The sequence below is a fragment of the Sphaerodactylus townsendi genome, linkage group LG12 (assembly GCF_021028975.2).
Source record: "Sphaerodactylus townsendi isolate TG3544 linkage group LG12, MPM_Stown_v2.3, whole genome shotgun sequence".
NCBI classification, from domain to species: domain Eukaryota; kingdom Metazoa; phylum Chordata; class Lepidosauria; order Squamata; family Sphaerodactylidae; genus Sphaerodactylus; species Sphaerodactylus townsendi.
The window spans coordinates 13,249,442-13,277,365 of NC_059436.1; the positions used below are offsets into that span (position 1 = coordinate 13,249,442).

At 45.1% G+C, this 27,924-nt stretch overlaps 1 protein-coding gene across 2 annotated transcripts in view; it reads right to left on the reverse strand.

The window, feature by feature from the left end:
- Window positions 1-27,924, reverse strand: part of ETS1 (ETS proto-oncogene 1, transcription factor) — a 103,904-nt gene that overhangs the window by 67,750 nt on the left and 8,230 nt on the right. For both annotated transcript variants that reach the window (XM_048512726.1, XM_048512725.1), the window contains exons 2-3: window positions 26,890-26,969; window positions 18,461-18,605 (exon numbers count right to left, since the gene is read on the reverse strand). In XM_048512726.1, the coding sequence (XP_048368683.1) occupies window positions 18,461-18,605; window positions 26,890-26,958 (214 nt within the window). In that variant the 5' untranslated portion in view covers window positions 26,959-26,969. The remainder of the gene's footprint in view (window positions 1-18,460; window positions 18,606-26,889; window positions 26,970-27,924) is intronic.

The window sequence follows — 27,924 nt, forward strand, 5'->3', positions numbered from 1 at the left end:
AAGTCATTTCATACTGTCAAAGACCCCAACTCAATATACCAATGACAGGACAATGCAGATCCAAACAAGAGCTCTTCTTATTCAAGTATGTTTTCACCCTAAATGTAAAGTAATGAAAACACAACTCAGGGGGGCCCCAGGATCCTGTTCAGAATTCCTCCTTACCAAATCAACATACTTTATCCTGGGACAGTTATGGGAGCCAGTTGGATAACAGAAGTGCAAAAAGCAGGGGAAACTCCAACGTTTATATAGGTCTCCTTTTTTTCTAAACTTCCTAAGTGCTTTTTAGAGTGGCTGCCTTGGAGACTCAAACTGGAAACTAACCAGGTTGCCTCTTTCATTTACAAACAGCTGAAACATTAATGGCCCAAAAAGCCGAGTCAGGACCCGGCTGTAAAACTTCTGTTGTGAGTCTTTCTAAATATGGCATCTGTTTTCAAATTTTCTACCTTGAGGGGCCGGTTCCCACATTGACTCACCTGTTGAAGTACACCTAAGCATCTGACTCAGGATTTCGTGTACTTTAGAGAGGATTCTGAGGACATATCTGATGCCCTCAGTTAAAATTGGACCCAGAGGCCCTGTTACATGTGTGCCCACATTCTGAGGTAAACAGAGAAGAGGATTTCTCAGAAGTGTTGCATCAGCTGAGCAATACCCTCCTAACAGAAATTTAGACACCAAGTGGGAATTTCTATATGTGCACAGATATTTTATTAACCTGGATGGCCCAGACTAGCCTGAGTTAAGAAGGATTGGTCCTAGTTAATATTTGAATGGGAGACCACCAAAGAAGTCTACACAGAGGGAGGCAATAGTAAACCACCTCTGTTCATCTCTTGCATTGAAAACCCTATGGGGATCCCATAGGTTGGTTGTGACTTGAGGGCACTTTACGCATTTGGTCAATTAAGGCTCCTTCTGCACATGCAGAATAATGCACTTTCAATCCACTTCCACAATGGTCCCCTGGGGCTATTTCAGATGGGGGGGGGGGAGCATAGAGAAAAGATCTGACCCTCCTCTCCACATGATCTTGACAAACCATGACCTGTGTACAACTGACAAATGCAGAACTTCAGCATATGTCCTTCCACCTGACCTCCATAGGAAAAATAACACACAGTTAGGTCCCCAGGAATCATGTAGAAAGATATCCTGCTCATAGGTCCCGCTAGAATAGGGGTGGCCAACCTATGGTGCTCCAGATATTCATGGACTACAATTCCCACCAGCCCCTGCCAGCATGACCAATTGACCATGCTGGCAGGAGCTGATGGAAATTGTAGTCCATGAACATCTGGCACACCATAGGTTGACCACCCCTGCTCTAGAATGTGAAGCTGGCACTGTTTCCCAGGAAGTTTTTGCCACCATAGTTCTTCTCACTGAAGATCACCTGGCAAACATTTAGAGAACCATGGGGGGCTCCAGAAACAGAATAGTTTGAAACCCAGTGGTATCTACTGAGAACCTGTAGTAAACCTCAGTTCTTTTGCAATTGCAGCTTCCAAACCATTCCCAATGAGTGGTTCTTGTAACAAACAGATTCATTGGTCACCAATGAATGGTTCCTGTAACAAACAGAGCCCATGGCTCCCCTGTGCCCCGCAAATAAGGGTCTTCCCAAGGGTTCAGACACAATCTCAGTTTCTCAGCCTACTGGAGAAGGATGCGCTCTTCACTTCCATCCTCATAAACAGCTGCAAGGTCAGAAAGGTTTGCTGACTAACACATCACGATTGCTCCAGTTGGGAGGAAAAAGATTTATATATATATATATATGTTTAAGGCCCAAAGGAAGTAGATCATTCTGAAACGCTGAAAGGCAATGAGTTATTCTACTGAAGAGTCCTGCTATTCTGCATACATTTTTGCATGTGTTCTGGACTTGGTAGAGCCAAGTTCAAAGAGCACCTAATCTTTTAGAAATGTTTGAGACTCTGAGTGAAGCTCCAGGCAGGCCACGGTAGAAAAGCAGCAGTTTGATGATGAGCCCTTCATTGTAACTCAAAGGAAACAGATGCAGGATGAAACCAAAAGCTAGTAAAATACACACTGACCCCAGAACATGTGCTTGACAATGGAGACAAAAAGACTATCACGGCTGTGTGGCGTTTTACTGCTGCACACCTCTATAAGCTCTCATTCTTTTTCTTCTTTTATTATTATTATTGTTTAATATTACAGCTGCCAGTTCTTTAGCTGGTTGTCGGCCTTTCGTTACAATTTGAGCCTCACCCAGAGGCCAGGACGTTGTAATGTATCGGCATTGTATTTGTGCAGATCTCAGCAGGACTGCCTTCTGAATCTGACAGATGTTGATTTTGCCGATTTGAAGATGTTTCAAGTGCCGTCCTAGTGTTTTCAGAATGGCGTTCAGGGTGCCGACTACCACTGGGACAACCTCAGCTGGTTTGTGCCATAATTGCTGAATCTCAATTTTCAAACCGAGGTACATGGTGTCCTTCTCATGTTCTTTTGCAATGACCCTGATGTCACCCGGTATTACTATGTTGACAATGGTCACTTTCTTCTTCTTTTTCCTTCTTATTATTTTCACCATTCATTTCCAGTCCTGTTGAGCATGGGAGGTTTGAACCCAGTGGTGGGATTCAAAATTTTAGTAACAGTTTCTGACGGTAGTGGGATTCAAACAGTGACGTAGCGCCAATGGGGCGGGGCGGGGCACGATGGGGGCGGGGCCAGGTATTATGGGGTGGGGCATCCCTGGGCGGGGCTGTGGCAAGGACACAGGGCACGCACACCCCAGGTGCAGTTCCCCTTCGCCCCGCCTCTAGATTCAAATAATGACTGTTTAAAGTATTAAAAAACCAATATACCAAAAGGCAGTGTGTTATTTCTTTTTTATATAATTATATTGATTGATTTTAAATAATGACATAAGTAAGGAGAGAAACCAAAAACTGTTTACAATTGTTAACATACTACAATCATATCTAATTGTCGATCTCTCTCAACCCCCCCAACTAAAACATCCTATATTGCCTCCCCATATTTCCCTCCCTCCCTACTTTCTACTTCCCCTTCAGATTCCTATAACTACTTTATCTATTCCAAACTTCCTGAAAAAGGAAAAAACTAACAGAGGGAGAGATCTGCAAAATCCTTAATCTAAAAAACACAGTAGTTTAAACTCCTCTCTCTCTTTCCAATATAAATTTCAAGGGGAAAAAAGAAAATGAAAAATCTTTACCTATAATACTTTCCCAACCTTTACACCAATGAACAAAAAAAAGTAGAATTACTATATATTGTATTATTTCATTCAGTTCATACACACGTAGAGGGGTGCCATGGGGGGCCGCAGGGGGCCCTAGGGGGTGATTTAGCATCTCCCACTTGACGAGATTTGTTGTACCCAGGGACAGAGATTACTCCCTTGTCCCTTGTGGAGTTAATCATTAATAACCGGTTCTCCGAACTGAGAAAATTTTAGTAACCGTTTCTACCGAATAGGTGCAAATAGGCTAAATCCCACCTCTGTTTGAACCCATTTTTAGTGGGAGATGTGTTTGGTTTCTGGTCATGCAAATAGGCTTGAGATGAGGGCAGAGATTGGTATATTGCTAATGTCACGTAGCATGGATGGCTCCTTAAAGCAGGATGAAGCCCGTACACTTCCTATGGGGAAGCAGCATGTAGGACAATATGAAATCCTGTTTACATTTCCTTCTCAAGTTGTTTTAACAGCAATATATGTAAGTCTTATTGCATTCAATGTTGCCTATTTGAGATTAAGGGTACACAGGATTACAGCCCTATTCAAAGCCTTTAGCCTCTCATCCTCAACATAAATCTGCTATAAAAATACTGACCTAACTTTCAGGTTTCTTGTAATGCCTAATTAATTTGAATACACCCCTTTCGAAATGTGACTCTAAATAATACCATTGATCAGCCATACTGTAGAGTTACATGAAGCCTTGTTCTCTTTAGTTGCCCAGGCCCAAATAATTCAAATAGTTCAGATAAGTTTTTAGATAAAGGTCCAATTTGCTATCTGATTGGGAAAGCAACTGCAAACCTTTCTCCTCTACCCCATGCATGTACTTGTGCTCACCACGCAATCAGCATTTAGGTTGCAACACTCTGTTTCTCCCGAAACAACAGTTAGTTAACAAAGGTTCACTCAAGCTGCATACTTGAGGCATCCAAGTGGGGGAAGGGCTCAAGCATGGCGCAACATTAGAAGGGGCTGACTTGTAGGACACACCAATTCTTTCCGTCCATAGAAGTCATTGGAAAAAGTCAGCCTGCATTAGATTCCAGCCATGTCAGCACTTAGGAGGCCATTCATAAGAAGCCACCTGTATTTTGCCAACATTTGCAGTGCCATAAGAACATAAGAAAGAGCCTGCTGAAACAGACCAGAGTCCATCTAGTCCAGCACTCTGCTATTCACAGTGGCCCACCAGGTGCCTTTGGGAGCTCACATGCAGGATGTGAAAGCAATGGCCTTCTGTGGCTGTTGCTCCCGAGCACCTGGCCTGCTAAGGCATTTGCAATCTCAGATCAAAGAGGATCAAGATTGGGAGCCATAGATCGACTTCTCCTCCATACCTCACTTTTCTCTAACGCAAGGAGTCTCAAAGCAGCTTGCAAACTTCTTTCCCTTCCCACAACAGATACCTTGTGAGGTAGGTGGAGCTGAGAGAGTTCTGAAGAACTGTGACGAGCCTAAGGTCATCCAGCAGGCTTCATGTGTAGGAAAGGGGAAACAAACCTGGTTCACCAGATTAGAGTCCACTGCTCTTAACCACCACATCATGCTGGCAGAGGTGATCTGGAGGTTATGAGGCATATTTAATTATGCTGATGTTCAGCGTACAGAAATAAATTGTCTTAAAGACAGTATTTTGGAGAGGGGGGCAGTGCAGTCTTGAGGTCCTTCAAGACTATGCCCCCTTCCACACATGCAGAATAATGCACTTTTAATCACTTTACAGTTGTCCGGAACAGCAAAATCCACTTGCAAACAATTGTGAAAGTGGACTGAAAGTGCATTATTCTGCATATGCGGAAGGGGCCTATGTTTTGACCCAGACTCTTGGGGCGTTTCCCCACTCACCATGATCCCCCCTATGCTGCGCGCTGCTCTCAGTGCACGGCATCCCTGGCGCGCGCCCGGGCGTCCCCACGACCCCACGCTCTGCGCAGGGTCATCAAAAGGGATGCCGCGCGCTGAGGCGGTGCGACAGCGGCAGCGTCGGGGCGGCTGCGCTGTCGCCGCCCCTGTTGTGGGGAGTGCTGGGGGACCTTGCGCTACTCTCCTCAAGTAGCGCGGGGCTTAAGGTAAGTGGGGAAAGGCCCTCCATTACTTCTCTATAGCCCCACAGGCCAGCCAGTTTTTATAATAATGGCTTATATGGCTGGATATCTGCACCACTGTCTGACTTCTTCCTGAAGAAGCCGATGTTTGCGACAATAGTTTTTGTAACAGCTCAACAAAGGAGCGAGAGCCAGTGTAAGACAGAATTAACAAAGATGTGGGCAAAATGGATTTTCTTACAAATTCTCTGGTCTTTCACTTGCTGCAAGAGAGTCAGGTTGGAATGACTGCAGCAGAATTTACAGAGTTCCTTTGAGAGGAGGTGTTTGCAGCTGCAAACAAATAGCCAGCCAACTGGAGAAACTGTCTGTATCACTGGGCCAGAATTTGCTGCCTGTTACCACAGACGTTGAACACACACACACACACAGAGAAAGAGAGCTTCTGCCCATACAAAGTAGGCAAGATTTTTCTGGAGTGGGTGAGACCCCGAGGATGTTCATGTACGAAGAAATGAATGGCCCTTCATTGCTGGCATCCCCAGGGTTAACTGTGGAGGAGTCCAGTAAAGCAATGATTTCTGGTTTATTTCAGGAAGGGAAGTGTGTGCCTGCCCGATTAGGCTGATGATTTCCTCTTTTCCCATAACCTCCAGACCCCCACTGCCCGAATGTTTACTTTTTGAAATAAAAAATCAGCTTGTGTTTTCTCCCCCACAACCTTCTCTCTCTGCTGTGCGTGTATTTTTGGAGAGCTTCGTAGGGGGGAGCGGGTGTGGTGGAGAGATTGGCTGAATGAAACTGAGGGGGAGGTTACACACACCTCTCCTCTACACCCCCCCCCCCCGGCCTGGCTCCCACACACCCCCACCAGCCCTTTTCCAGCTGCAGTCTCTGAGCAAAGATCTCTAGCTTCAGGTTAAGAAAGAGAGAGATTAATGAGAAAGTTTGGTCTCCTGCTCCAGCAGCTATAAACACAATGAACATCTGGCGAGAGAAATGTTCCGTGCTGCCAAAAAAGAAGGGGAGAGTAAACCAGGCTATACTCAGCCCCCCCGCCCAACCTCACCCCCAGATTTCGCACTCTACCCCCTCTTTTATTGCTAGATCGGCACATAACAGATTGATCAAATTATTTTCACTTAAGGGTAAACCAAAGAGGAAGCCTACAAAAAACCTAGGATAAACAAGACACCATTACTGAAGCTACTATTATGGACGTCTCTTACAAACACAGGACAACAGCTTTTTACACTGACTCCTGCTGATATACGGGGAGCCGTCATGTGCAGGTCACTGGTGTGTGCAAAGTTCAGTAAGCACCGATGTGCAGTGTGCACCTGGAAAGTAACTAGAAAACATGGCAGCATGCAAAGAGTCAGCGGGGCACCTGAAGATCCATTTGCACCCAACTGCAGCCATGCACACTCATAAGAGCTGAAACCAAGCAAGCAGCAGAAGTGAGCCTCTCATTGTAGTTCCTTCTTGGTCTTAACATCTATAGAGGATCCTTTCAAGTCTGAAAGTTTGCAACTTCCATACACCAGGTTGGCACAGGAAACCATGCTGTTGCCATTTATGTTGATTTTCTCACTGGAGTCTGCTGTTGAACAGCTTCCTGCAGTGCACAGCAACTGACTTTCTCGATCATGGGAGGACAGGCTTAAGATGCAGAAGGCTAGGAGCAGACATCATGAAGTCAGAACTCAACAAAGCCCCCCTATCATTCATGCTGAGGAAGAAGGGAGTCAAGAGCCCTTTGCCCATTGAGTGATTTGCACAATAAGCAGTAAGTGTAGTCTGCACAGCTGAAAACATGGCCCTTACGGAAATACTGAAGGGATGAATGAAAGTTCTCAATTGAGTTTAATTGGACACCCGTTTCCACTAGCCGACTGATAAACCAACTGCTTTCATTTAATCCCAACCTTCTTCTAAGAATCTCAGGGTTCTCCCCTCCTTCATTGTTCCTCACAACAACCTTGTAATGCAGATTCAGCTGAGAATAGTTGATTGGCCCAAGATCACCCAGAAAGGATTTGAACACAACTGTCTTCTCAGTATTCTATGCTTTTTGCCATTGATTCTGAACACTGTGTTGGTTTTGATGACCTGTTGGTCTTGTGTGATTTTTATACACATAAGACGCTGTGCAAATATGATGCTGGTTATGTATATAATACATACAATATTAACTTATTGGTGCACTGTACACAAAAATTCATACATTGTGGAAAAGATGCAGTGCAAGGTAATTAATGAAAGCTTTCAATTTGAACAAGGAGAGGAATGTCAAGACTATTGGAGGTCCAAACAACAAAAGAGAGACGTTTGAAATTCACCTGCACCATGAAACAATTGTCTGGGAACTGCACTGTAATCGGGAACGGGGTTGTGCGAACCATCACCAAGATTTCCATCCTGGAGAAGAGACAGGGAACCAAAGAAGGAGACTCCACAGTTGTCAGACTCAGCACCAAACCAGACTTCTCAACGGTGGCTTTTGTGAGGGGCCGCATTGATTCACAGCCAAAAGATGATGCGTGGGGCCAAAGCAGAATGGAAGCATTCATTCGTTCATCTGCTCCAGGGCATCGGCCTGACAGGCTCCTGTCAAGGAGCCCGGGCCGGTGGGCACAGCATGGTCGAAAGGAAAAAAGCAACAGGAGAGGACCGGAAGGGATGAGCCCGAAATTCGGTGAAAGAGCAGCTGCACTGTGGATGTTATGCAAATGCGCTTCCGCTATTACCCTGCCAGTTGGCCGCCATGTTGAAATTCACGCTTGTTCGTTTGTTTTCCCTCTCACCGTTTTCCTTTATTCCACTTCAGCCTTTTCCAACTTCCAAGTTTCTCTTCCCTCCCCCTGCCGCTGCTCCATCTCATCGCTACGCTTCCCTTTACATCAGTCCACAGCTTTTCTCATACTCTCTTCCCCATATTTCACATGTTTCTGGAATAGTTCTGGAAATATTTCACAGGGGGAACACGAATGCCCTAAGCGTGCCCACAACAACCTCTCGCCAGCCCACACGCCCCCTCCCCAACCTCTTGGGTCCCCCGGCGTCCCAAGCAGATGTGTTTTCTGTGAGAAAAGAAGCCCCATTCATCTCCTCTGAAGCCGTGCGGGGGAGGCTGTGCTCAAGGGGGGGTGCGGAGGATGTCAGAAGGGGCTGAGAAAGGAAAAGAGGCTGCAGTTAAAAATAGGATAAAAGAATGCGGGGGGAAAATGCCGAGCATTCTCTTTTTAAGCGTGGCTCTGAAAATCTGCCGCAGCTGGAGAAGCCATTGGTCTGAGCCACGCTGGCTGTCTCATATACAAACACGCACAGTTTTTCCTCCAAGAAAGGATCTGGAATTGGGCCCAGGAACTGAACACAAAAGGGAATTTTCCTCCAGGAAACCCCATCAGGGATCAAGCAAGCATGAATGGGGAAATACAGTCGATTAAAGACCAGCCCCAGGACAAGGGGGGGGGGAGGAGAATTGGGATTACAGACATGGAAAGGAGGCTCTGGTTTACTCCGTCCCTGCCTGCGAGCCAAAACCAGATGAATGCATCGTTGGACCTGCCTGTCAGAACCAGGAAACCCATATGAACAAGAGAGAGTTCTGAGAGAACTGTGACTGGCCCACGGTCACCCAGCAGGCTTCACACGCAGGAGTCAGGAATCCAACCTGGTTCTCCATCAGGATGTAGCCAATTTACAGGGATTCTACAGGGTTTCGAAGGCAAGAGATAGTCAGAGGTAGTTTGCCATTGCCTACCTCTATGCAGCAACCCTGGTAGACTTTGGTGGTCTACCATCCAAGTACTAACCAGGGCTGTCCCTGCTCAGCTTCCAAGGATTATTTATGATGCTAATACTTTATATATCTACATATGCTACTCTTAAAAAAAAAGCAATCTTTCTAAGAAAACTCCATATGCTAAATTCTCATCCCTGCCTATTCATAATCTGACAATTCCAGATCAGAGCTCTATAATAGTGATGGCGAACCTTTTCAAGATAGAGTGCCCAAATGGCAACCCACGTATTTATTGCAAAGTGCCAACATGGCAATTTAACCTGAATACTGAGGTTTTAGTTTAGAAAAAACGGTTGGCTCTGAGGCATGCATTACTCAGGAGTAAGCTTGGTGGTAGTCAGCGGCTTTGTTTCTGAAGCGCAAAATCCGTGGGTAAACTCTTTTAATCGGCGTGAATCATGACCCTAGAGAGGGAGTTTATCTTCAGAAGCAAAGCTCCATTGCCAGCAACTGAGCTTACTCCCAGGTAAAGGATCGTGCTTTAGTTCTTTGCATGAAAATCAGCGGGGTTTAACAGCACTTAACAGGGTTACCTACACTGCTTCCCTCAAACTAGGTCTTAGGTTTAATGTTAATAATCGAGCCCAGCGGCCCAGGCCAGCCTAGATATGTCGGGGGGGGGAGGGGGGGACTCTGCACTTGCCCACAGAGAGGACTCTGAGTGCCACCTCTGGCACCCGTGCCATAGGTTCGCCATCACTGCTCTATAAGCAGAAGTTCAGTAGAAAAATGAAGCTTTTACTGGTAAGCAGAGGTTTGGCCACAGGTTGCAAAACATACTATGTTGTCAGCTGCAGTGTTTTTGCAATGTGCCTCTTCTCTCCCCGCCTCCCCCCCTTTTCCCTCACCTCGCTCTGGGCTGCTTTCAGGTAGTTTGGTATCAGAAAAAAAAAAAGGTTTTCGATTGCTTCAGGCATCACAGAGAGATAGGAAACCCCAAAAGTACAATTTGTACGCCAAAGAGATTATGGGTGAGGTCTTGAGGTCTGAAGCTCCTTTTATACAAGGTGAACTCAGCCAGGGTCACAGAAATCTGGTCTGCAACCTGGCGTGCAAAATCCTCAGAGGGCGGTTCACGGTGACTTCAAAGGACATGTTGCTGTCTGTGTTGGCACATTGTTTACTGTGCTGTCCTGAGCAACCAAACTCAGAGCATGTCCAGAATTGTTTTCCGGGGAACTGTGTTTTCAAACAGAACATCTCTGTTTTTTCTAGCACTATCGGATTTTTTAAAAACGGGGCAAAGGGAGAATGTGGTTAGCCTGTAAAAAAGTGCTGCTGGATCAAGTGAACAGAGGGCTTCTGAGGCTGTGTGGAACGCAAGATCACCTTGCAATGAAAAGGGGAGCTGGGGTCATGCAATCTGGGATGCTTACGAATACTCAAATACTCCAAGGGTTCTTGCAGCCAAAACAAGAATCTATTTTGCAAAATGTTGCAAATGGACTGGATTCTTGTATGCTAGTGCCTGTTTTGTCGAGTGTGAAACAGAGTTACAGGCAGAAAGGAGACCACAGAACTTGCAGGAGCCAGAAGGGGATCTACTAGTTCCCAGAAAGTTTCAAAAAGACCTAACACATGTGGATACAGAAACTATAAAGCCAAATCCACAGGGCAGCCTCTGTCCATTATTCAGCATGCTGCCCCATTCCCACATATATATTTACGTGGGCACAGAGCATCCAGGTGTACAAACAGTACACAAGGAGCTTCCATTCCATGATGCATGAGGCCCTATGGACCTGTCCATAGTAGGACATCAACTGGGACTGCCCTCCTCTGCATGCATACCCTATGCAAGCTAAGATTGGCAAGCATGAGACAGAGATGCAGGAACTTTGCCCCAAGACTGTTGGCTTTCTAGAGGATGGTGATCACAAGAAGTTTTGTGGGAACCTGAATTCAGTTCCATGAGTTTTAGGGCTGTGTTTGAAAGGCTGTGTTTTGATTTATCATCTCGCTGGTTTCTGGTTTTTATGGTGGCTGTCATGTTATGGTATCCAGAAGTGGCGTAGCGCCAAGGGGATGGGGGGCATGATGCACCAGGTGGCTCCGGTGTGGGGGCATGGCAGGGGCACTCTGGGGTGGAGGGCGACAGGTGGGGGCGTGGCAGGGGCACAGGGCACACGCGTGCCCCGGGCGCAGTTCACCCTCGCTCTGGCCTTAGTGTACTGATATGATGGGATTTTCTGTGTAGGTTTTTTTTGTTGCTTCTGCTTTTTTATGTGGAGTTGATGATTTGTATAGTTTTAGGCTGCTGCTGTGTTTTCAATGAATGCTGCTTTTAAAAAAATCTATTTCGAGGGTTTAATTTAAGCACGGACAGGGTCGCGGTTCAGTAGGAGAGGACCTGCTTTGCATGCAGAAGGTCCCAGGTTCAATTCCAGGAAATGTCAATGAAAAAAGATTGGGTAATAGGTGTCTAGGAGGAAAGGCGTTGTGGTATAGCCCAATCTCATTAGATCATGGAAGCTAAGCAGAGTCAGCACTAACAAGAGCAGCCCTGTAAAGAAGGCACTAGGAAACCACCTCTCCTTAAGAACATAAGAACACAAGAACAAGCCAGCTGGATCAGACCAAAGTCCATCTAGTCCAGCTCTCTGCTACTCGCAGTGGCAGAGAGCTGGACTAGATGGACTTTGGTCTGATCCTTCTCCCTTGCCTTGAAAGACCCCTTGCTGGGGTCACCATAAGTCAGTTGCAACTGGAGTGCACTTTACACACACACAGAGTAGGTGTCTACCTGAGTCCCTGGAGAGCCACTGCCAATCAGAGTAGGAAAGACTGCAGACCAGTGGGCTGAGTCAGAAGAAGGGAGCTTCATGTGTTCAAGTATACGGGGGAAATTGGGAAAGCCTCAATTATGGCTGTCGAGTTTACATGTGCAAATTTGTATGTGCATAAACACTATTCTCGTGTGAAGCAAACAAAACTAGGCTGGGTGTTGCGCCAGATAGTTAAGTCCAGACACACACACACACACCCGTATCAGCAAATGTGATACACGTAGGACTTGTGTGTTTTTGTGATTGCAAAGGAAGAGACAGGAATGGTTTTACTGTAGCCTGAGGCCCCCAGATGTGATTCCACAGAGATCCCATTTTGGTCTTTGAAATACTTTTCTGATTTTTCAAAAGTTTTCAATATACTGCTGAGTTGCTTGAGCTATAAGGAAGACAAAGGAGAGTTGTTTGTGGCACCTCCATTTTACAAAATGATCCAAACTGTTTAAATGCACATGTGATTAGGAAGAGAACAAATTAGCAACTGATGCAGTTCTATAACTGTAAAAAAGAGACACTATCAATAAGAACAGAAGAATGAGCCAGCTGGATCAGACCAGAGTCCATTCAGTCCAGCATTCTGCTACTCGCAGTGGCCCACCAGGTGCCTTTGGGAGCTCACATGCAGGATGTGAAAGCAAGGGCCTTCTGCAGCTGCTGTTCCTGAGCATCTGGTCTGCTAAGGCATTTGCAATCTCAGATCAAGGAGGATCAAGATTGGTAGCCATAGATCGACTCCTCCTCCATAAATCTGTCCAAGCCCTTTTTAAAGCTATCCAGGTTAGTGGCCATCACCACCTCCAGCATATTCCAAACACCAATCACACGCTGCGTGAAGAAGTGTTTCCTTTTATTAGTCCTAATTCTTCCCCCCAGCATTTTCAATGGATGCCCCCTGGTTCTAGTATTGTGAGAAAGAGAGAAAAATTTCTCTCTGTCAACATTTTCTACCCCATGCATAATTTTATAGACTTCAATCATATCCCCCCTCAGACGTCTCCTCTCCAAACTAAAGAGTTCCAAATATAGAGACCTCTCCTTTTTTAGACCCAAGATTGTTCCGAAGACATTTCAGGAACATCTGGCTAACTAAAGTCCTTCATCCCTACTAACTTTTGTGCTTTGGACAGTTGCTTAAATTAACCAGAGGAGGACATAACAGTATGATGGAATATGGTTGATACTTACAGTAACATCCTATTTTGAAGTTCTTTCCAAAAATGTGAGCACAGCTAGGTCAATACAACAAGAAAAGAGTCAAGAAACAAAACTTGTTTGAAGGCAGAGAGCTCTTTAGAGATGGTTCTAATAATACTGCCAATCAAGTTAGCATTGCTTCCAGAGAGCACAAGGAAGGAAGGGGGGAAGAAGTCTGAGGTTGGCTGGGACAGGAATTTAGCCCTGATCTCAACATCACTTGCATTGGCTGATGGAACCATGAAACCGATGCCCACTGGGGTGGGGGTGGGGGGGTCAAGAAAGCCATACTGAGAAACAAGGTATTTGGGTTGCATCACAGTTCACCAGAAAACAGCAAAGCAACTCAGAAAACAAATGTAGATGTTTTCAAGACGGTTGACTGTAAACCCAAAGATGCTTCAGCGAGATTAGAAAACGAGATCACACCGGTTTGGCCGTGTTCTTTGAGAGCACACCCACTCAGTCACAAACTGCCCTGCGTCCTTCTAAACTCAGAACACATTTGTGTGCAGGGCAGTCTGTGACAGTTACAAAACTTATCCAGCCCAATGCAACATCCCAGGCTGAATACACAAACTTTGAGATATGTGAGGCCACTGTAGAAACGGCCTCCCCGTGTTCAGTTCAAACACAGGCATTTCTCACCACAGTCGAGCACTGAAAATATAAACAATTCATCCAGCAGAAAACAGCTGCACAAAGTGCTGACTGGCTGGTTGCCATAATTACAAGAAACTCTTCAATCTTTCAGCCAGTTTTCAACTTTAAAAAGTTTTCCTTTGGGAAATTAAGACAGCGCTGAACAAATGTATAAAGGCAAATGTATCATGCGGCGCTTTAAAAAGTGGAAAAGGTATTGACTGCCCATTTGACACCCTGTAGAAGAGGGAAACTCGTGGCTGTGACAATGTAGTATACGGATTATACTGTCAGATTAGGATATGAGAGACTCGGGTTCAAATCCTCACTCTGCCTTGGAAGCTTGCTGGACACTCAGCCTAACCTACTTCTCACAGTTGTTGTGAGAATAAAAAGGAGAGGAAAACAATATAAGCCGCTTTGGGTTCCCACTGGTGAGCAAAGTGAGGTAGAAATGCAGCAAACTGTTCAATTGGTTGAATATTCACATTTACCATTTAATTACAAATGAGGAAGGAAACTGTGTTTACACCAAATCGTGAAAATTCACCATGAACTGTTTCCATACACAGTGGCATAGCACCAATGGGATGGGGGGCATGATGCCCTGGGTGCACGTCAGTGCAGGGGCGTGGTCAGGGTGTGGTCAGGCATGTCAGGGGCACAGGGCACATGCATGCCACGGGTGCAGTTCCCCCTCACTCCGCCCCCATTCATACAATATTCATCTTGTCTGTCTTCAGGGGTGTAGCTTTCTAAAACGGCACCCAGGGCTAATCCTGGGCATCGTGCCCCCCTCCATAGCTGTATCCCCCCAACTCCATGTGGAGATTGGGGGCAGAGCGGACCCATTTGATGTTGGCCTCAGATCATTCAGGTCCAGTTTTAAAGATCAGACTGACCACCAGAGGGGACTGACTGACTCTAGCTTCATACTATTGGCTCCACCCTGCCTAAACTCCAGCACACACCCCCAGCACCCCTCTCACTATGCCACTGTCTGTCTTTCAAGTTTCTAGTCCTTATGGTTGTAGAAATAATTTACAAAACTGTGAAATGCTGAAAGCCAGAAGTTGAATGTGCTGGATTTCCAGAGGAAGGGGTGGATTCCATTTTGACCCATCCCCCAGACCTGGGGCAAGCAGAATAAATTGTGCAGAATGAAAAAAAAAGCAAATATATTTGATTTGTATCGTTCACAATTTGAGTCATTTGGCATAGACCTGTTTTATTTTGTTTTCCTTTTTGTGCGAAATACACGGTCCTTCAGACATACAGTTTCCACTACCAGCCTTTAACTTCCCAGCTGCGTCAGCTGTTCTTAATTTCGCGTCTCCTGAAAAGATCAAAGCAGTGGCGATAAACTGCAATACCTCAGTCATGTGTACAAATTCCTATTCCTCGGCTTTTCAGGACAGGCCTTTCTGTTTAAGTTTTGCGGTCATAAATTATACACCGTTCTGTGGTGCCATTGAAGTTCGGCATTCTCTAGCAGCAGCAAAGTAACACCTTTTCTGAAGTATCTTTGGAACTCCAGGACAGATAATATTCTAATGCAAATGGTTGTGTTTAAACCATCTGTCTTCCAAAAAAAGGGTCTGATACCAGTGTTTTACAGCCCTCGGAAAGTCTACGACATCTTTTCCTCTGTTCATATCACTGCAAAATCTTATCTGACATGAAAATAATCTCTCTTTCAGCATCAAAGGCCAAGACGGTTCTGGAAATGTAAGCACTGCCCCCAAAAGTCAAGTAACATTTTGATTTTCAGTTACTGAATTTTTTTTTTTTAAAGCCCTCTGAAACTACCCTTTGTGGCTAATGGTTATGATGGTCACGGCCAAATGCTGGCTTTGTAAAAAGGAAAATTAGGCAGGGGCTTCGTGAGCAATGCACATGTGCGCAGCTAGAGCAGAACTGAAAGCTGGTACCTAGAGGCATATACAAATGTGGGGTTTCTCTCCTTCATTTAAAATAGAATGTGAGTGAAATCAAAGAAGAATGAAAAGACTCAAACTGTGTTTGAAAAAGAGAGAGAGAATGTTGAGAGAAAATTCCTTGCAAGCCACCCAAGATCTGGCCACTGAAATCAGTTTAAGAACATAAGAACATAACACACTTTCAATCTACTTTCAAGGCACTTTGAAGCTGAATTTTACTGTGCAGAATAGCAAAATCCACTTTCAAACAATTGTGAAAGTGGATTGAATGTGCGTTATTCTGCATGTGCGGAAGGGGCTTAAGATTGACATGGGTGCAATATCTCCCCCTCACACACACACCTTTTGCTGTTGGACTAGGAAGAAAAATGAGACAATTCCACTATGAAGAAATTGTCATAATAAAATGTTTTTGCTCATATCCTTCTCTCCCTACCCCACCCCCCCAGAACTGGTAGCTGCTAAGGCCAACACAAAGCAACTGGTAGAGAATATAGCAATTAGTGTGCCTAATATGCATAACTGATTTGCATACTTTGGAAATCAGGTAGCCTGGTTGCAGAAAACTGCAATAGGGCAACCAACCCTATGCCAGCGTGACTAGTGGTTTCTATCAGACTACATGCTTAGCGAGTGATCTAGGTTGACTTCAGTCTCAAGGTACATTAAATTTCTTATTCTACAAGATAATTCTCTTGTTTCCTGATTTACGTTTTGGTTCCCCAACATCCACATCCAGAAGCAATGTTGACAAAGCAGCTATGAACTGAGGAAGTTTTGTACAGCAAACTTTAGTTATTGTATATTACAGGACAGGCACTATGGAAGATGACTTTTTACCTATTGAATTTACCTATTAAATAAAAGGACTGCCTCTCCTGGTGCTTCAAAGATGCTTCAAAGATTGCTCCGTTCAGCAAATACAGCCTACTGGTGGTCCCTAGTCTCAAGGAGATCCAGCTTCCCAGCCCTGCGAGACCTGGCTTATGCAATTCTGCAAGGCCAGAGAGGCAGAGCTGTTCCGGCAGGCATCTGGGTGAGGAAACTACAGTTACCATGTAGCCTCCCCTAATCTCTGATCTCTAATTTCATCATCTAGTTATCGGGGCCCCTCAGAGTTACAGTTGATACTTCTGTTTAAATCTTATAGATTAGAAGTTTATTGCCTCTTAGATTTAGTTTTATTGATGTTTAAGCCTATATATTTGTGTGTGTGGTGTGAGCCGCCCCAAGCCTGGAAGGGAAGGGGCAGCACATTAAATCAAATAAACAAACAAATTAATAAATGTTAACAAAGGAACATGAGAAAGAGCAGTGGTGGGATTCAGCTGGTTCACACCACTTCAGCAGAACCAGTTGTTAAAATGGTGCTTGTAAACAACCAGTTGTTAAATTGTTTAAATCCCACCACCGGAACCAGTTGTTAAATTATTTGAATCCCACCACTGAGAAAGAGCCCTGCAAAGGTCACATGGTAGGTCCATCCAGTGAGCAGCAGTGGTGTAGGAGGTTAAGAGCTTGTGTATCTAATCTGGAGGAACCGGGTTTGATTCCCCACTCTGCCGCCTGAGCTGTGGAGGTTTATCTGGAGATAAGCCTGTACACTCCCACACATGCCAGCTGGGTGACCTTGGGCTAGTCACAGCTTCTCGGAGCTCTCTCAGCCCCACCCAGGGTGTTTGTTGTGAGGGGGGAAGGGCAAGGAGATTGTAAGCCCCTTTGAGTCTCCTGCAGGAGAGAAATAGGGGGATATAAATCCAAACTCTTCTTCTTCTTCTAATATCCTGCTCCTTCCAATGGCCAGGAAAATTCTTCTGGGAAGACCCCGACCCACAGTTTCTCTCTGTTGTTTTTTTCTCACCTCTCTTACTCAGAAATCATCTATGATTGAACTAACATAGAAGGGTGCCACTTAGACTAGTAGGCATCACTGTATCTTGTGGCAGTGAGTTCCAAAAGGCATGTGTGCATTTAGAACATTGCTATGCTGCCTCTCTCCAGAACCTGCTCGAGGTGGCCTGCCAGTAAAACATGATTAAAAACAACAGACGCAGTTAGATATTGAAAAGTGAACAGAAGATTAGAACCCCGCATTAGAAATAACATACTGTAAAAAAAGAGACTCAAAATAGGCTAAAGCAGATTCTAAAGAGGTTGTAAAGGATCAACCCCGGGGTCAAAAGAAATGTTTTAGCCTGGTGCCTAAAAGAGAGATCAGGTAATGCTGGATGAACTTTAGGTGGAAGGGCATTCCGTAGATGAGAGGCCACCACTGAAAAAGACCCCGCATATACACACTGTTTACTAAGAACTTCTTTTTGCCCATTTTTAATTGAGTGCTTCTAGCATTGTGGGAGAGAGACAGAAAATACCCCTCACTTCTGCCTGTACCATTCCTGAGTTTATTGACAACAATCATGCCTCTCTTTTGTGGTGCACACTATTACCAGGAATGTAGGACTTGTGAATCTGACAGAGTGGACTCATGAAAGCTTATGCCCTTATACAGCTATCAGTTTTTATAAGGAGCCAAAGAACTGCAAAAATATACCCCCATTTCTGCATAGTGCTGTAGAATGTACGTATAACAGCTTAGAACACTCATACAGAACAGGACAGCATTAATGAGAGTAAACACCTAATGAATTAATGACAGAGATGGAAATCAAACAGGGAAGGTTTCTTTCCTCCAAACTCAGTCTGTTAGTCACTATGCAATGCCAGCTAAAGTATTTTTCTAAGGGAAACAAGAAATACTTTCCCCGTTTACAAAAGCAAGGGTGAAAACACCCTACCTGTGTTGTGATATTCTAGCCCTGTGGGCACTTCTTGAATGGCGGTCTCATCCCAGAGTGGGTAGAATGCCCTCTGCTGGTAGCAGGTAGACTGGAAACCACAGGTCATCCAAGGATCTTCACAGGGAACGGCATCTCCCTGCCTCTGTGTGCAAAAGAGAAATGCCAGATTACAAAGACAAGATCTGCTGTATTTGCCAAAAACGAGAATTTAAAATCAAACACAGGAAGGTTCCACTGGCAATGTCAAAGGACAGTGTGCCTTTCCTAACAAGCTGAGGAAACAGGAGTCATTGCTTAGCTACATCCAGTTTACACAAGCCACTGGCACACTTGACCCTACTGATAGGAACAATTGTTGACAGCATTGGCTGTGATATCCATACAATCTTATGAAACCTCCAGTGGAGAACAGTGTAAAGTGATGATACATATACCTTTTATCCTGCCCAGAACTAACTGCAGTCTGAGGTTATTTGTTTTTAAATCTGTGGCAGAATGACCAAACCTCTGTGTGTGTGTGTGTGTGTGTGTGTGTGTAAATGTCATTAAATCACAGCCAACTTATGGTGAGGTGACCCAAGCCAGGGGTTTTGTAGGCAAGTGGGAAGCGGAGGAGGTTCGCCACGGCTTTCCTCTGCAGATTTGTCTTCAGTGGTCTCCCAAGTGCCAGCCCTGCCTAGCTTCTGAGATCTGATGAGATGCTGCCTTCCCGCCAACCAAACCTTTATACTATGTATAAATTCTGAAAATTTAGTTAATCACTGGGAGGTTTTCTGCCCCACTCAATACTGTGTGCCTTCCAGTCACACAGAGGCAAATAGCATCCATGACTTCCTTTGCTATGGGATTTTTCTTTCTGTATGGGGACTCCTTGTTCTCAGGTCTCTTGCTGCCCACTAGGTTACCATCATACAAATTCTAGGGATCACTGCCCTGGAACCATTGCTAAGTGTCCACAATATTATTTATTATTATTATTATTTTATTAGATTTTTATACCGCCCCATCCCCGGAGGGGATGGTACTTATGAAGTACCATAAGCTGGTACTTCAAAACTTTATTTTTTTAAAAAAGAAAGATAAGCTCTGGTCATAGCCTGGCTTATTGCTTCAAAGCTCCTGTTTTCAAAATGGAGGGCAACTTTCTACAGCGCTTTCTCAGCCACACCCACATCCTTCCTCAACAATAGAGACACTGTCCCGCATACTCGGTCTTTCATACTCAACAGAGCGAAGAAAGACTTGCTTACAGACAATAGGAAGTGACAGGAAGGAAAACACAGGTTTAGGTGAGCACACAGACAACACCCGAAACAATAGTTTTTAAACCAATGATGCTGGTTTAAATATAGAAATGTCTTTTTCTACCCTATGAGCCAAGTTCTGGAAAAGTTATCTCTGTTCTGGATCACAAAACAGTTTTGTTTGTCAGAGGTGATGACTCTCCCAGTTGTTAAATGATGTTTTAGAAACTGACAAACCCAGACTGAGGCCCCTTCTTCACATGCAGAATAATGCACTTTCAATCCACTTTCAATGTACTTTGAAGCTGTGCGGAATAGCAAAATCCACTTGCAAACAATTGTGAAAGTGGATTGAAAACGTATTATTCTGCATGTGCGGAAAGGGCCTGAGACTGGCATCCAGCAGGAGGGTTGGGAGGCAGGGACATGGGAGGGAGTGTGATGTCAGCAACGTCCCCATGTCACTTCCAGGTAAAACCCTAGAGTTTGCAGGGATTCCTAGAGCTACCTACTGTCACTTCTGGGTTGGGTATCTGGCTTTCCTTCATCTCATTGGAGCAGGGACCGCTTCTGATGAGTCTGGAAGTATCTATTCAGAATAGGGCTTCCAGGTCTTCTGCTATGACAGGAAGCTTCCTGCCAAATGCTGCTCAGATCCCCATTCCTTCCCACTCATCCTCATGCCTACAACCTGGCCGTATATTCTTCCCATGCCTGCCTGCAAGACTTCCCACCACCCATGCTCACAGCTGCCTCCAATGACTGGGACTCCTTCCCTGGTGACACTGGGAAGAGCATGTGTGGTAGAGCAAGTGAAAAAGAAGGACGCTGGCAGTAATGGTCCCTCAATTCCTGCTTCACCTTGGGGTATGCTTGTACCGGCCCTGATCTCAGATCTTCTCTATACAATTGGCCCTAATTTACACAAAATCTCAATGGGAAGGAAGGAAGGTTGCCAACCTCCAGGTAGAGCTTGGGGATCTCCTGGAAATAAAACTCATCTCCCTGTAAAAGATTATTCTGATTATTGGGTTATTTATAGACCATCTTTCTCACTGAGACTCAGGGCAGATTACATAACATAAGTCAAGTGTATGGTGACCAGACGTCCCGCTTTTGGCGGGACAGTCCCGCCTTAAAACAATTTGTCCCGCGTCCCGCGGGTTTTTTGAACCGTCCCGATTTTTGCACTGCCTTCTGGGGCGTGCCCCAGAAGGCAGTGCGGAAGCCTCCCACGCACACAGCCGCAGGAGCGCACTGCCTTCTGGGGCGCTCCCCGGTTTCCTGCCCCGTCACAGGGCGGGAAACCGGGAGCGCCCCAGAAGGCAGTGCGCTCCTGCGGCTGCGTGCACGCGGCTGGTCGGGTCCCGGTTTACAAAGGTGACTATCTGGTCACCTTCATCAAGTACAATCAGCCGGCCAGGACATTGATTGGCCAATGCAACCGGGTTTGGATCACAGAAATCTCAAAAACAGAAATCTCAAAAAGAGCTGAAATAAAGCACGAGTACATTAAGTGGGACAGAAGCTATCTAGACTAAAGCATACTTACAGTGATAGGTAGCAATACAGTAGTATAAGACACATTTCCTATCCTGCTTATCTATGCAAAAAGCCTTCTTGAGTAATTCCACTTTGAATGGTTAGACCAGTTTCCCTGGAGAAAATGGCAGCTTCAGAGGGTGCGGGCATTATTACCTGCCCAAGTCCCTCCTCTTCCAAACCCTGCCCTCTCCAGATTTCACCTGCGAATATCCAGGAATTTCCTGATCTGGAGTTGGCAGTCCTAGAAAGAAGGAGTGATGTGCTTTTTGAAGGCCTATTGTGCTTAAGCTAGAAGGCAAAAAGAGCAATCCCTCCCTGTTAGTGGGAGATGCGTCAAGGGGGGTAGCAGTGTTGGCTGGCCCACCACACATTCATTTTATCCCACTGTCAGATATGTGGATACTCTATAATCCTTTGATATATGTATGGCTTGGTTCATATATATTTCAGTGTGAGGAACTTTAAATGCGAGCAATTTATATCAGCCTTATGTCAACAGAAACACCCAGAATGTTCTCTGGGCACAGAGTGCCAAGAATTATTAATTTACCTCTGACTAATGCTTACAGAAGAGTTTCCATCCGGGCTCAGCTTCCATTGATTTCAGAAGCTATTAGGATCAAGTGTTTTAAATACAATATGTGAAACGCCAGCTCTATCGAATTGACCACAATATTCCACAGGGAGAAATAATGGTGAGTGCCTACACCTCATCAAACAGTCAGAATCCTCAACAAAATTGCCAAAAGTGGTATTAAGTTTGGAAATAGTTATCCCCCATGAAATGCAATGACTTGTCTGTATGTTATCATGAGCTTACTGCACTGAGGCCTTCTTGAATATCTTGTAGAAAGGATGCAAGTAAAATTGGAAAATTTATGGATACACGTAAATCTATGACTTCATCAGGAACGGGGCTTCCCCTTTGATGAAGTGTCCCAAGTTGGCCAGCTTGGGTATTAGATCTGACACTTGTTGGAAAAGTGGGATAGAACTAGGAGAAATAATGGGCAATAAAGAAACCATTTTCCACAGCTGGATAAAAAAAAGTTTCCCAAAAGTTTGCAAGAAAAAATAAGGTTTATTTTTTTTTAAAAAAAGAAAGAAAGGCAAAAGTTTTTACATGTTTCACTTTAAAGCTGCCTTGTTTGGCTTATCTCATTTTTAAAAGTGAGAAACCCATGCCTAACTGGATTTTCCATTCTCCGTGGTATGAAAAAAAAATACACCAGTGAATTTTAATAGAAACAACGGGGGCTTCAGGGAAGGCTAGAGAGAGAGGCCGCAGAGCAGAAACAATAAGCCCAAGCCCAACTTTAAAACCCAGCCCCTATTAAACTGCCATTATGAAAGATAAGAATTAAGAAAGCCAGACCTGTTTACACAATTAGTTTTTAATCTGCCTGCAAGTGGGTGGGCTGTCGTGAAACCATGTTACTGGGGAACTTTGATCTCCTGACATGGAATTTTATGTCTCTTTGTTGTGCGGAAGGTGCTTGAACAAACTCGCTGTTCCCTTTCCAATTACATCAGGGCTCATGTTACAACAAATCACCTTTCAAAGCAGAGCGCTCCTTCTAAGATCTGGTTGCTACCTACATCTCCAGCAGGCTACCAATGCTGAATGTCCCAGATGTGTGAATTTGGCTCCACTGATGGGAATAAGCCTGCCTTGCTTTAAACCCAGGGTTTGGCACTCTCAGTCTAACTTACCTTAAAGAGTTCTCAGGGGGGTAAAATGAGGCAAAAATCATAAATGCTGTTCTGAGTGAGTGGGGTACAAATGGAATAGTCAGCTAACCTTTTGTATGACTTCTTCTCCAAGCTCAAGTGTCTGGACAGAAACGTTCAATATATTGTCGATGGCTTTCACGGCTGGAATCACTAGGGTGTTGTGGGTTTTCCGGGTTGTATGGGATCTTCAGAGGATCCAGCCAGAGATGCAGCCACAGATGCAGGGGAAATGTCAGGAGAAAATGCTCCTGGGACACAGCCATACAACCTGGAAAACCTGCAACACTCTACTGTCTACATAGAACTTAGCATTTATTGATCAATAGCATCAGAAAGGTACACACTGAATCAAACCGGTTGTTTAAGTTCAGAGGTGTTTGACTAGCTGCAACTAGGCTTGCCAACCTCCAGATGGGGCCTGGAGATCCCCCAGAATTGCAACTGATCTCCACATAAATCAATTCCCCTGGACAAAATGGGTGCTTTTTAGGATGGACACTGGGTCATTATGTACAGCTGAGATCCCTCCTCTCCTTAGGCTCTACCTCTGAAACCTCCAGAGGTATTTTATGACCTGGAGTCGGAAACCCTAAGGGGCCCTTTTCTTTGATTAATAACTTCAAGCTGGTCCCTGCCTCCTAACAGCATTGCAGTGTGCTCACAATCGTAAAAGAGAGATCCCTGCCACCGCCGATGATTTAAACATTATAATCCATCTAGACCGCAGAAGGACGGTTTGATTTCCTCGAATCACCATGGCAACCACAGCAGACTCCTCCACCCACAGCAAGGACAGGCCTCGGTCTTCTATCGCCCAACTGTGAGGAAATATTTGTAGGCCATGTGTGAATGTTCTCCTGCCAAAAGGAATACGGGAGCCTGAATGAACAGTGAGAGAACAGAAAGCCAGACCATTGGCAGAAGGTCTGCTGAGCCTGCAATACGTTTAGGATAACAGGAAAAAGGGGCTTCCTTCCCTTGAACTCTGCTGCTTCCAGGCTTGGCCGCAGCCGTGCAATTGTAGTGCATCAGCTCCCCCTCAACCCTGGCTGTATCTCGTCCCATCCCAAGCTGTTTCCTTCTTGCTGCCAATCCAGAGATGGCCAACAACTCCTTTCCAGTTGTCCCATATTATTTCTAAAAGCAGGGGAAAGCTTTCAGGGTGAGGCTGGCTTTGGACGGTTGAGCAGTTAAGAATTTAGTTTTAATTCCATTCCACTGCCTCCCAGTGAACTGGATATTATGGTTGTTTTCTTATGGTGTTTTCTTTTCTCAGGGTTGTATGTGCTTAAGTGCTGTCACTGAAGAAAGAGAAATGATAAACTTTGAGCTGGAACTCAGATGGGGTCTGTAGAAAGAGGTAGGGATGCCAGGCTCCAGGTGGGACCTGGGATCTCCTGGATTGACAGCTTATCTCTGGACTACAGAGATCAGTTCCCTCAGAGAAAATGGCTGCTTTGAAGGGTGGACTCTATGGCATTGAGTCCCACTGAGGCCCTGTTCTTTCCAGGCTCCATCCCCAAACCTCTAAGTGTTTCCCAACCTGGATTTGGCAAGGCTACATCCCATCCCCTGCCAGTGGCCTGGGGAGGACCCAGCAACCAAAGGGCAAAGCTAGGCTTGACAGCTCCCAGCTGGGAAATTCCTGGGTATTTAGGGGTGGAGAAGGTGTGGTTTGGGAGGGAAAGGACCTCAGAGGGGATCACTGCTATAGAGTCCACCCTCCAAAGCAGCCACTGTTTCCAGAGGAACGGAAGCTTGTCATCTAGAAGTCAGTTGTGATTCACAGGAAATCTCCAGGCCCCACCTGGAAGCTGGCAACCTTAGCACATCCAAGATGGAGGTCTGAGTTTGGGGTGCATCAGAGCACAACAGGCCAGGATTTGGGGAGGACTGGAGGCAGAGCACAGATGCCTGGGATCTAGCCCTAATAGCTTTGGGGGTGGGTGTCTGTGGGGCAGAGGCAGCAGTTTGGGACTGGACTCTGGGACACAGCCAGCAGATTCCAGTGGGCCTGCAGACAGAGCCAGTCACTTGGGGTGGGTGGGTGGATGAGGCAAAGCCAGATGTTTCCAGTGGGTATGAGGTCCTGAAGGTCGATCGAGCTGTATTCACTGGGCCTGGGGCCAAATCCAGCAATCTGGAGTAAGACTAGGGGAGCAGTCTGCATTACACAACAGACCAGGGAGCAAAGTCTAGAACAGGGATCTGCAACCTGCGGCTCTCCAGATGTTCATGGACTACAATTCCCATCAGCCCCTGCCACCATGGCCAATTGGCCATGGTGGCAGGGGCTGATGGGAATTGTAGTCCATGAACATCTGGAGAGCCGCAGGTTGCAGATCCCTGGTCTAGAACAAAGGCAATCTATTCAGGTAAGGTACAACTTTTATTTTTTTGTTTACAAGAAAGGGTTAAGCTTTGCCCCTTCCTTTACCCAAAAGCAAGGAAACCAGTCAAACTGGTTTCTTTTTCTTATTCATAGGAAACCCGTGGCATGAAACTACCACCACGGGTCAAATGCCACAAAAATGTCCCATTACTCAAAATCACACTTCAGTGTAGACAATTTATACTTTCAGTTGTGAGTCATCAGACAAGGTAGCTGTGCTGGGAACTGGGAGACAGCTTTGGACTCACCTGTTCTCCCCCACAACACACATGACCTTGAGTGTAAAGGAGACCCACATATGTGAATCTTTACTGCATACGTTTGTATGGGGATGATATTACGTGTGGAACAATTGTGAATTGGCAGCCTTAAGGGAAGTACCAAAAGCCAAAAAGGTGGGTGGTGGAGGAGGGTTTGATGAAATTCATGTACTGATTTGGACAAGCTAGAGTTTTGGCAGAAGGCTTTTCGTACAATCTAGATTTCTCTAACCCCGGCTTCCCCCCTAACATTTAGACTCTCTAAAAGACTTCCTTTTGCTTCGCCGTCTTCTGGCTTTTTTCTCTGATGCTTGTCCAAATCAAAGCACTCTCAGCACCCGTGTTGATTTCATTTTGGCAAAACATTTAAGAAAGAAGTCAGTAATAAAGACATCAAGTTTAAAAATAAAAAAGAATGTGCAGCCTCCACATAAAAGCGTTTACTGAAAAGGTTTCAGAGGGTAGCCGTGTTGGTCTGCAGTGAAATAGTTAGATTCTTTACGAGCATGGTGTAGTGGTTAAAGTGTTGGACTGGGAAATCCAGGTTTGAATCCCCACTCTGCCATGAAATATAAATGGGTGAACTTGGGCCAATCATACCCTCTCAGCCTAACCTAACTCACAGAATTGTGAGGCTGAAGCAGAGGAAAGGAGGAGGATGTAAGCAGCTTTGAATCCCCAAAGGGGTGAAAGGCAGAATACAAAGTAAGCAAATATAATAAAATACCCACCCCACCTTCTGACCGAGATAAAAAAGACTCTGAGAGCTCCATTCCTACTCATACATAATAAAGGGAGTGTTGATTCTTGTACCCTGAAAACTTGGGCTGGTTTCTAAGATGCTACTGGACTCGATCTAGTTAGTTCAAGGGGACGAATTCCCTAAGTGTAGATAGACTATAACCTACATTAAAAATAAAGGCACCCAAAGGCACCTGGTGGGCCACTGCGAGTAGCAGAATGCTGGACTAGATGGACTCTGGTCTGATCCAGCAGGCTAGTTCTTATGTTCTTATGTTCTTATGTTCTTAAAGCCCTGTTGGGAAGGGCAGGGTATAAATGTATGTATGAATGAATGAATGAATGAATGAATGAATGAATGAATGAATGAATGAATGAATGAATGAATGAATGAATGAATGAATGAATGAATACATGTACTATAAATCGATCTGAGATCAGCTGAGATATCATGCTATGGTTGGCTGATGAGTATCAGAGCTAAATAATGTCAGGTTTAGCTTTTCTTACCATAACTACAGGACGGAAAAGAGGGTAGGGAGCTAGATTTTCAACAGCTGTGTCCACGTAGTAACTCATCGCTGAGGGGCCTGCAGAAATGAGGGGACAAAAGAGTCGTAAGTACCTTCCCAACACTACAGAGGACATATTCAATCCTGAGTACACTAGTGCTGCACCTTTATGCAAGTTTCTATCTTGGACAAGACAGTGCAGCCCAACACGCTTCAGAAACAGAAGGCCTCAATCTTCAGTCTTTCAGAGGTTCTTGTAGCAGACTTCTGGAAAGTCCTGAGACCACGGAAGTTGCTGTGAGTCAGAGTAGACAACAACACTGGGCTAGATTGACCAGCAGTCTGACACTGGAAGAGATAGCTTAATGGGATTTGCATGTGTGTTTATGATCCAAACCACATTGCTCATAATCCCTTAATCAAAGTAATAATAGCTGCACGTGTGGTTACTCTGTGGTGTGCCTCAGTATCAGACATACAAGCATAAGAATAGACCAGTGGTTCAGCATCTGCTCACACAGTGGCAAGTAAGATGTCGTAGGGAAGCCCACAAGCAAGTCCACTGGCAGTGGCAACAGCCCTGCCCTGCTGGGCCACAACACAATGTTTGTTTGTTTTTTCAAATTAAATTTGATGACTAGCTGGACTCTTCTCGTCATTTCTACCCCCTCGTTCATCCTGCCTCCTTCTGTAATATTTAAGACCTTTTGCTTAGAAGGCAACTGGGGAATTGTTTCCATGGAAAGAGCTCAAGGGTGGAATGGATTGCCATTTATTATTATTATGAATTTTTAAACAAATCCTTCTGGCTGATTGCAACATAAAACAGCTGGCAGCACCAAAGGCAGAAATGCCCCTTCTAAGGAACTGGCAGTTTTCTTCCTCTCTCTGGGAACAAAACAAGCCAGAAAAAAAGACCGGCTCAGTTAAGTGTCCAGGACTCCTCTGTGATTGATTTGGTTTGATTCTTTTGGTTTAAAAAGCAATAATGCTATAATGTGCCATGACGTGAAGCCAGCCGCACTTTGTAAGG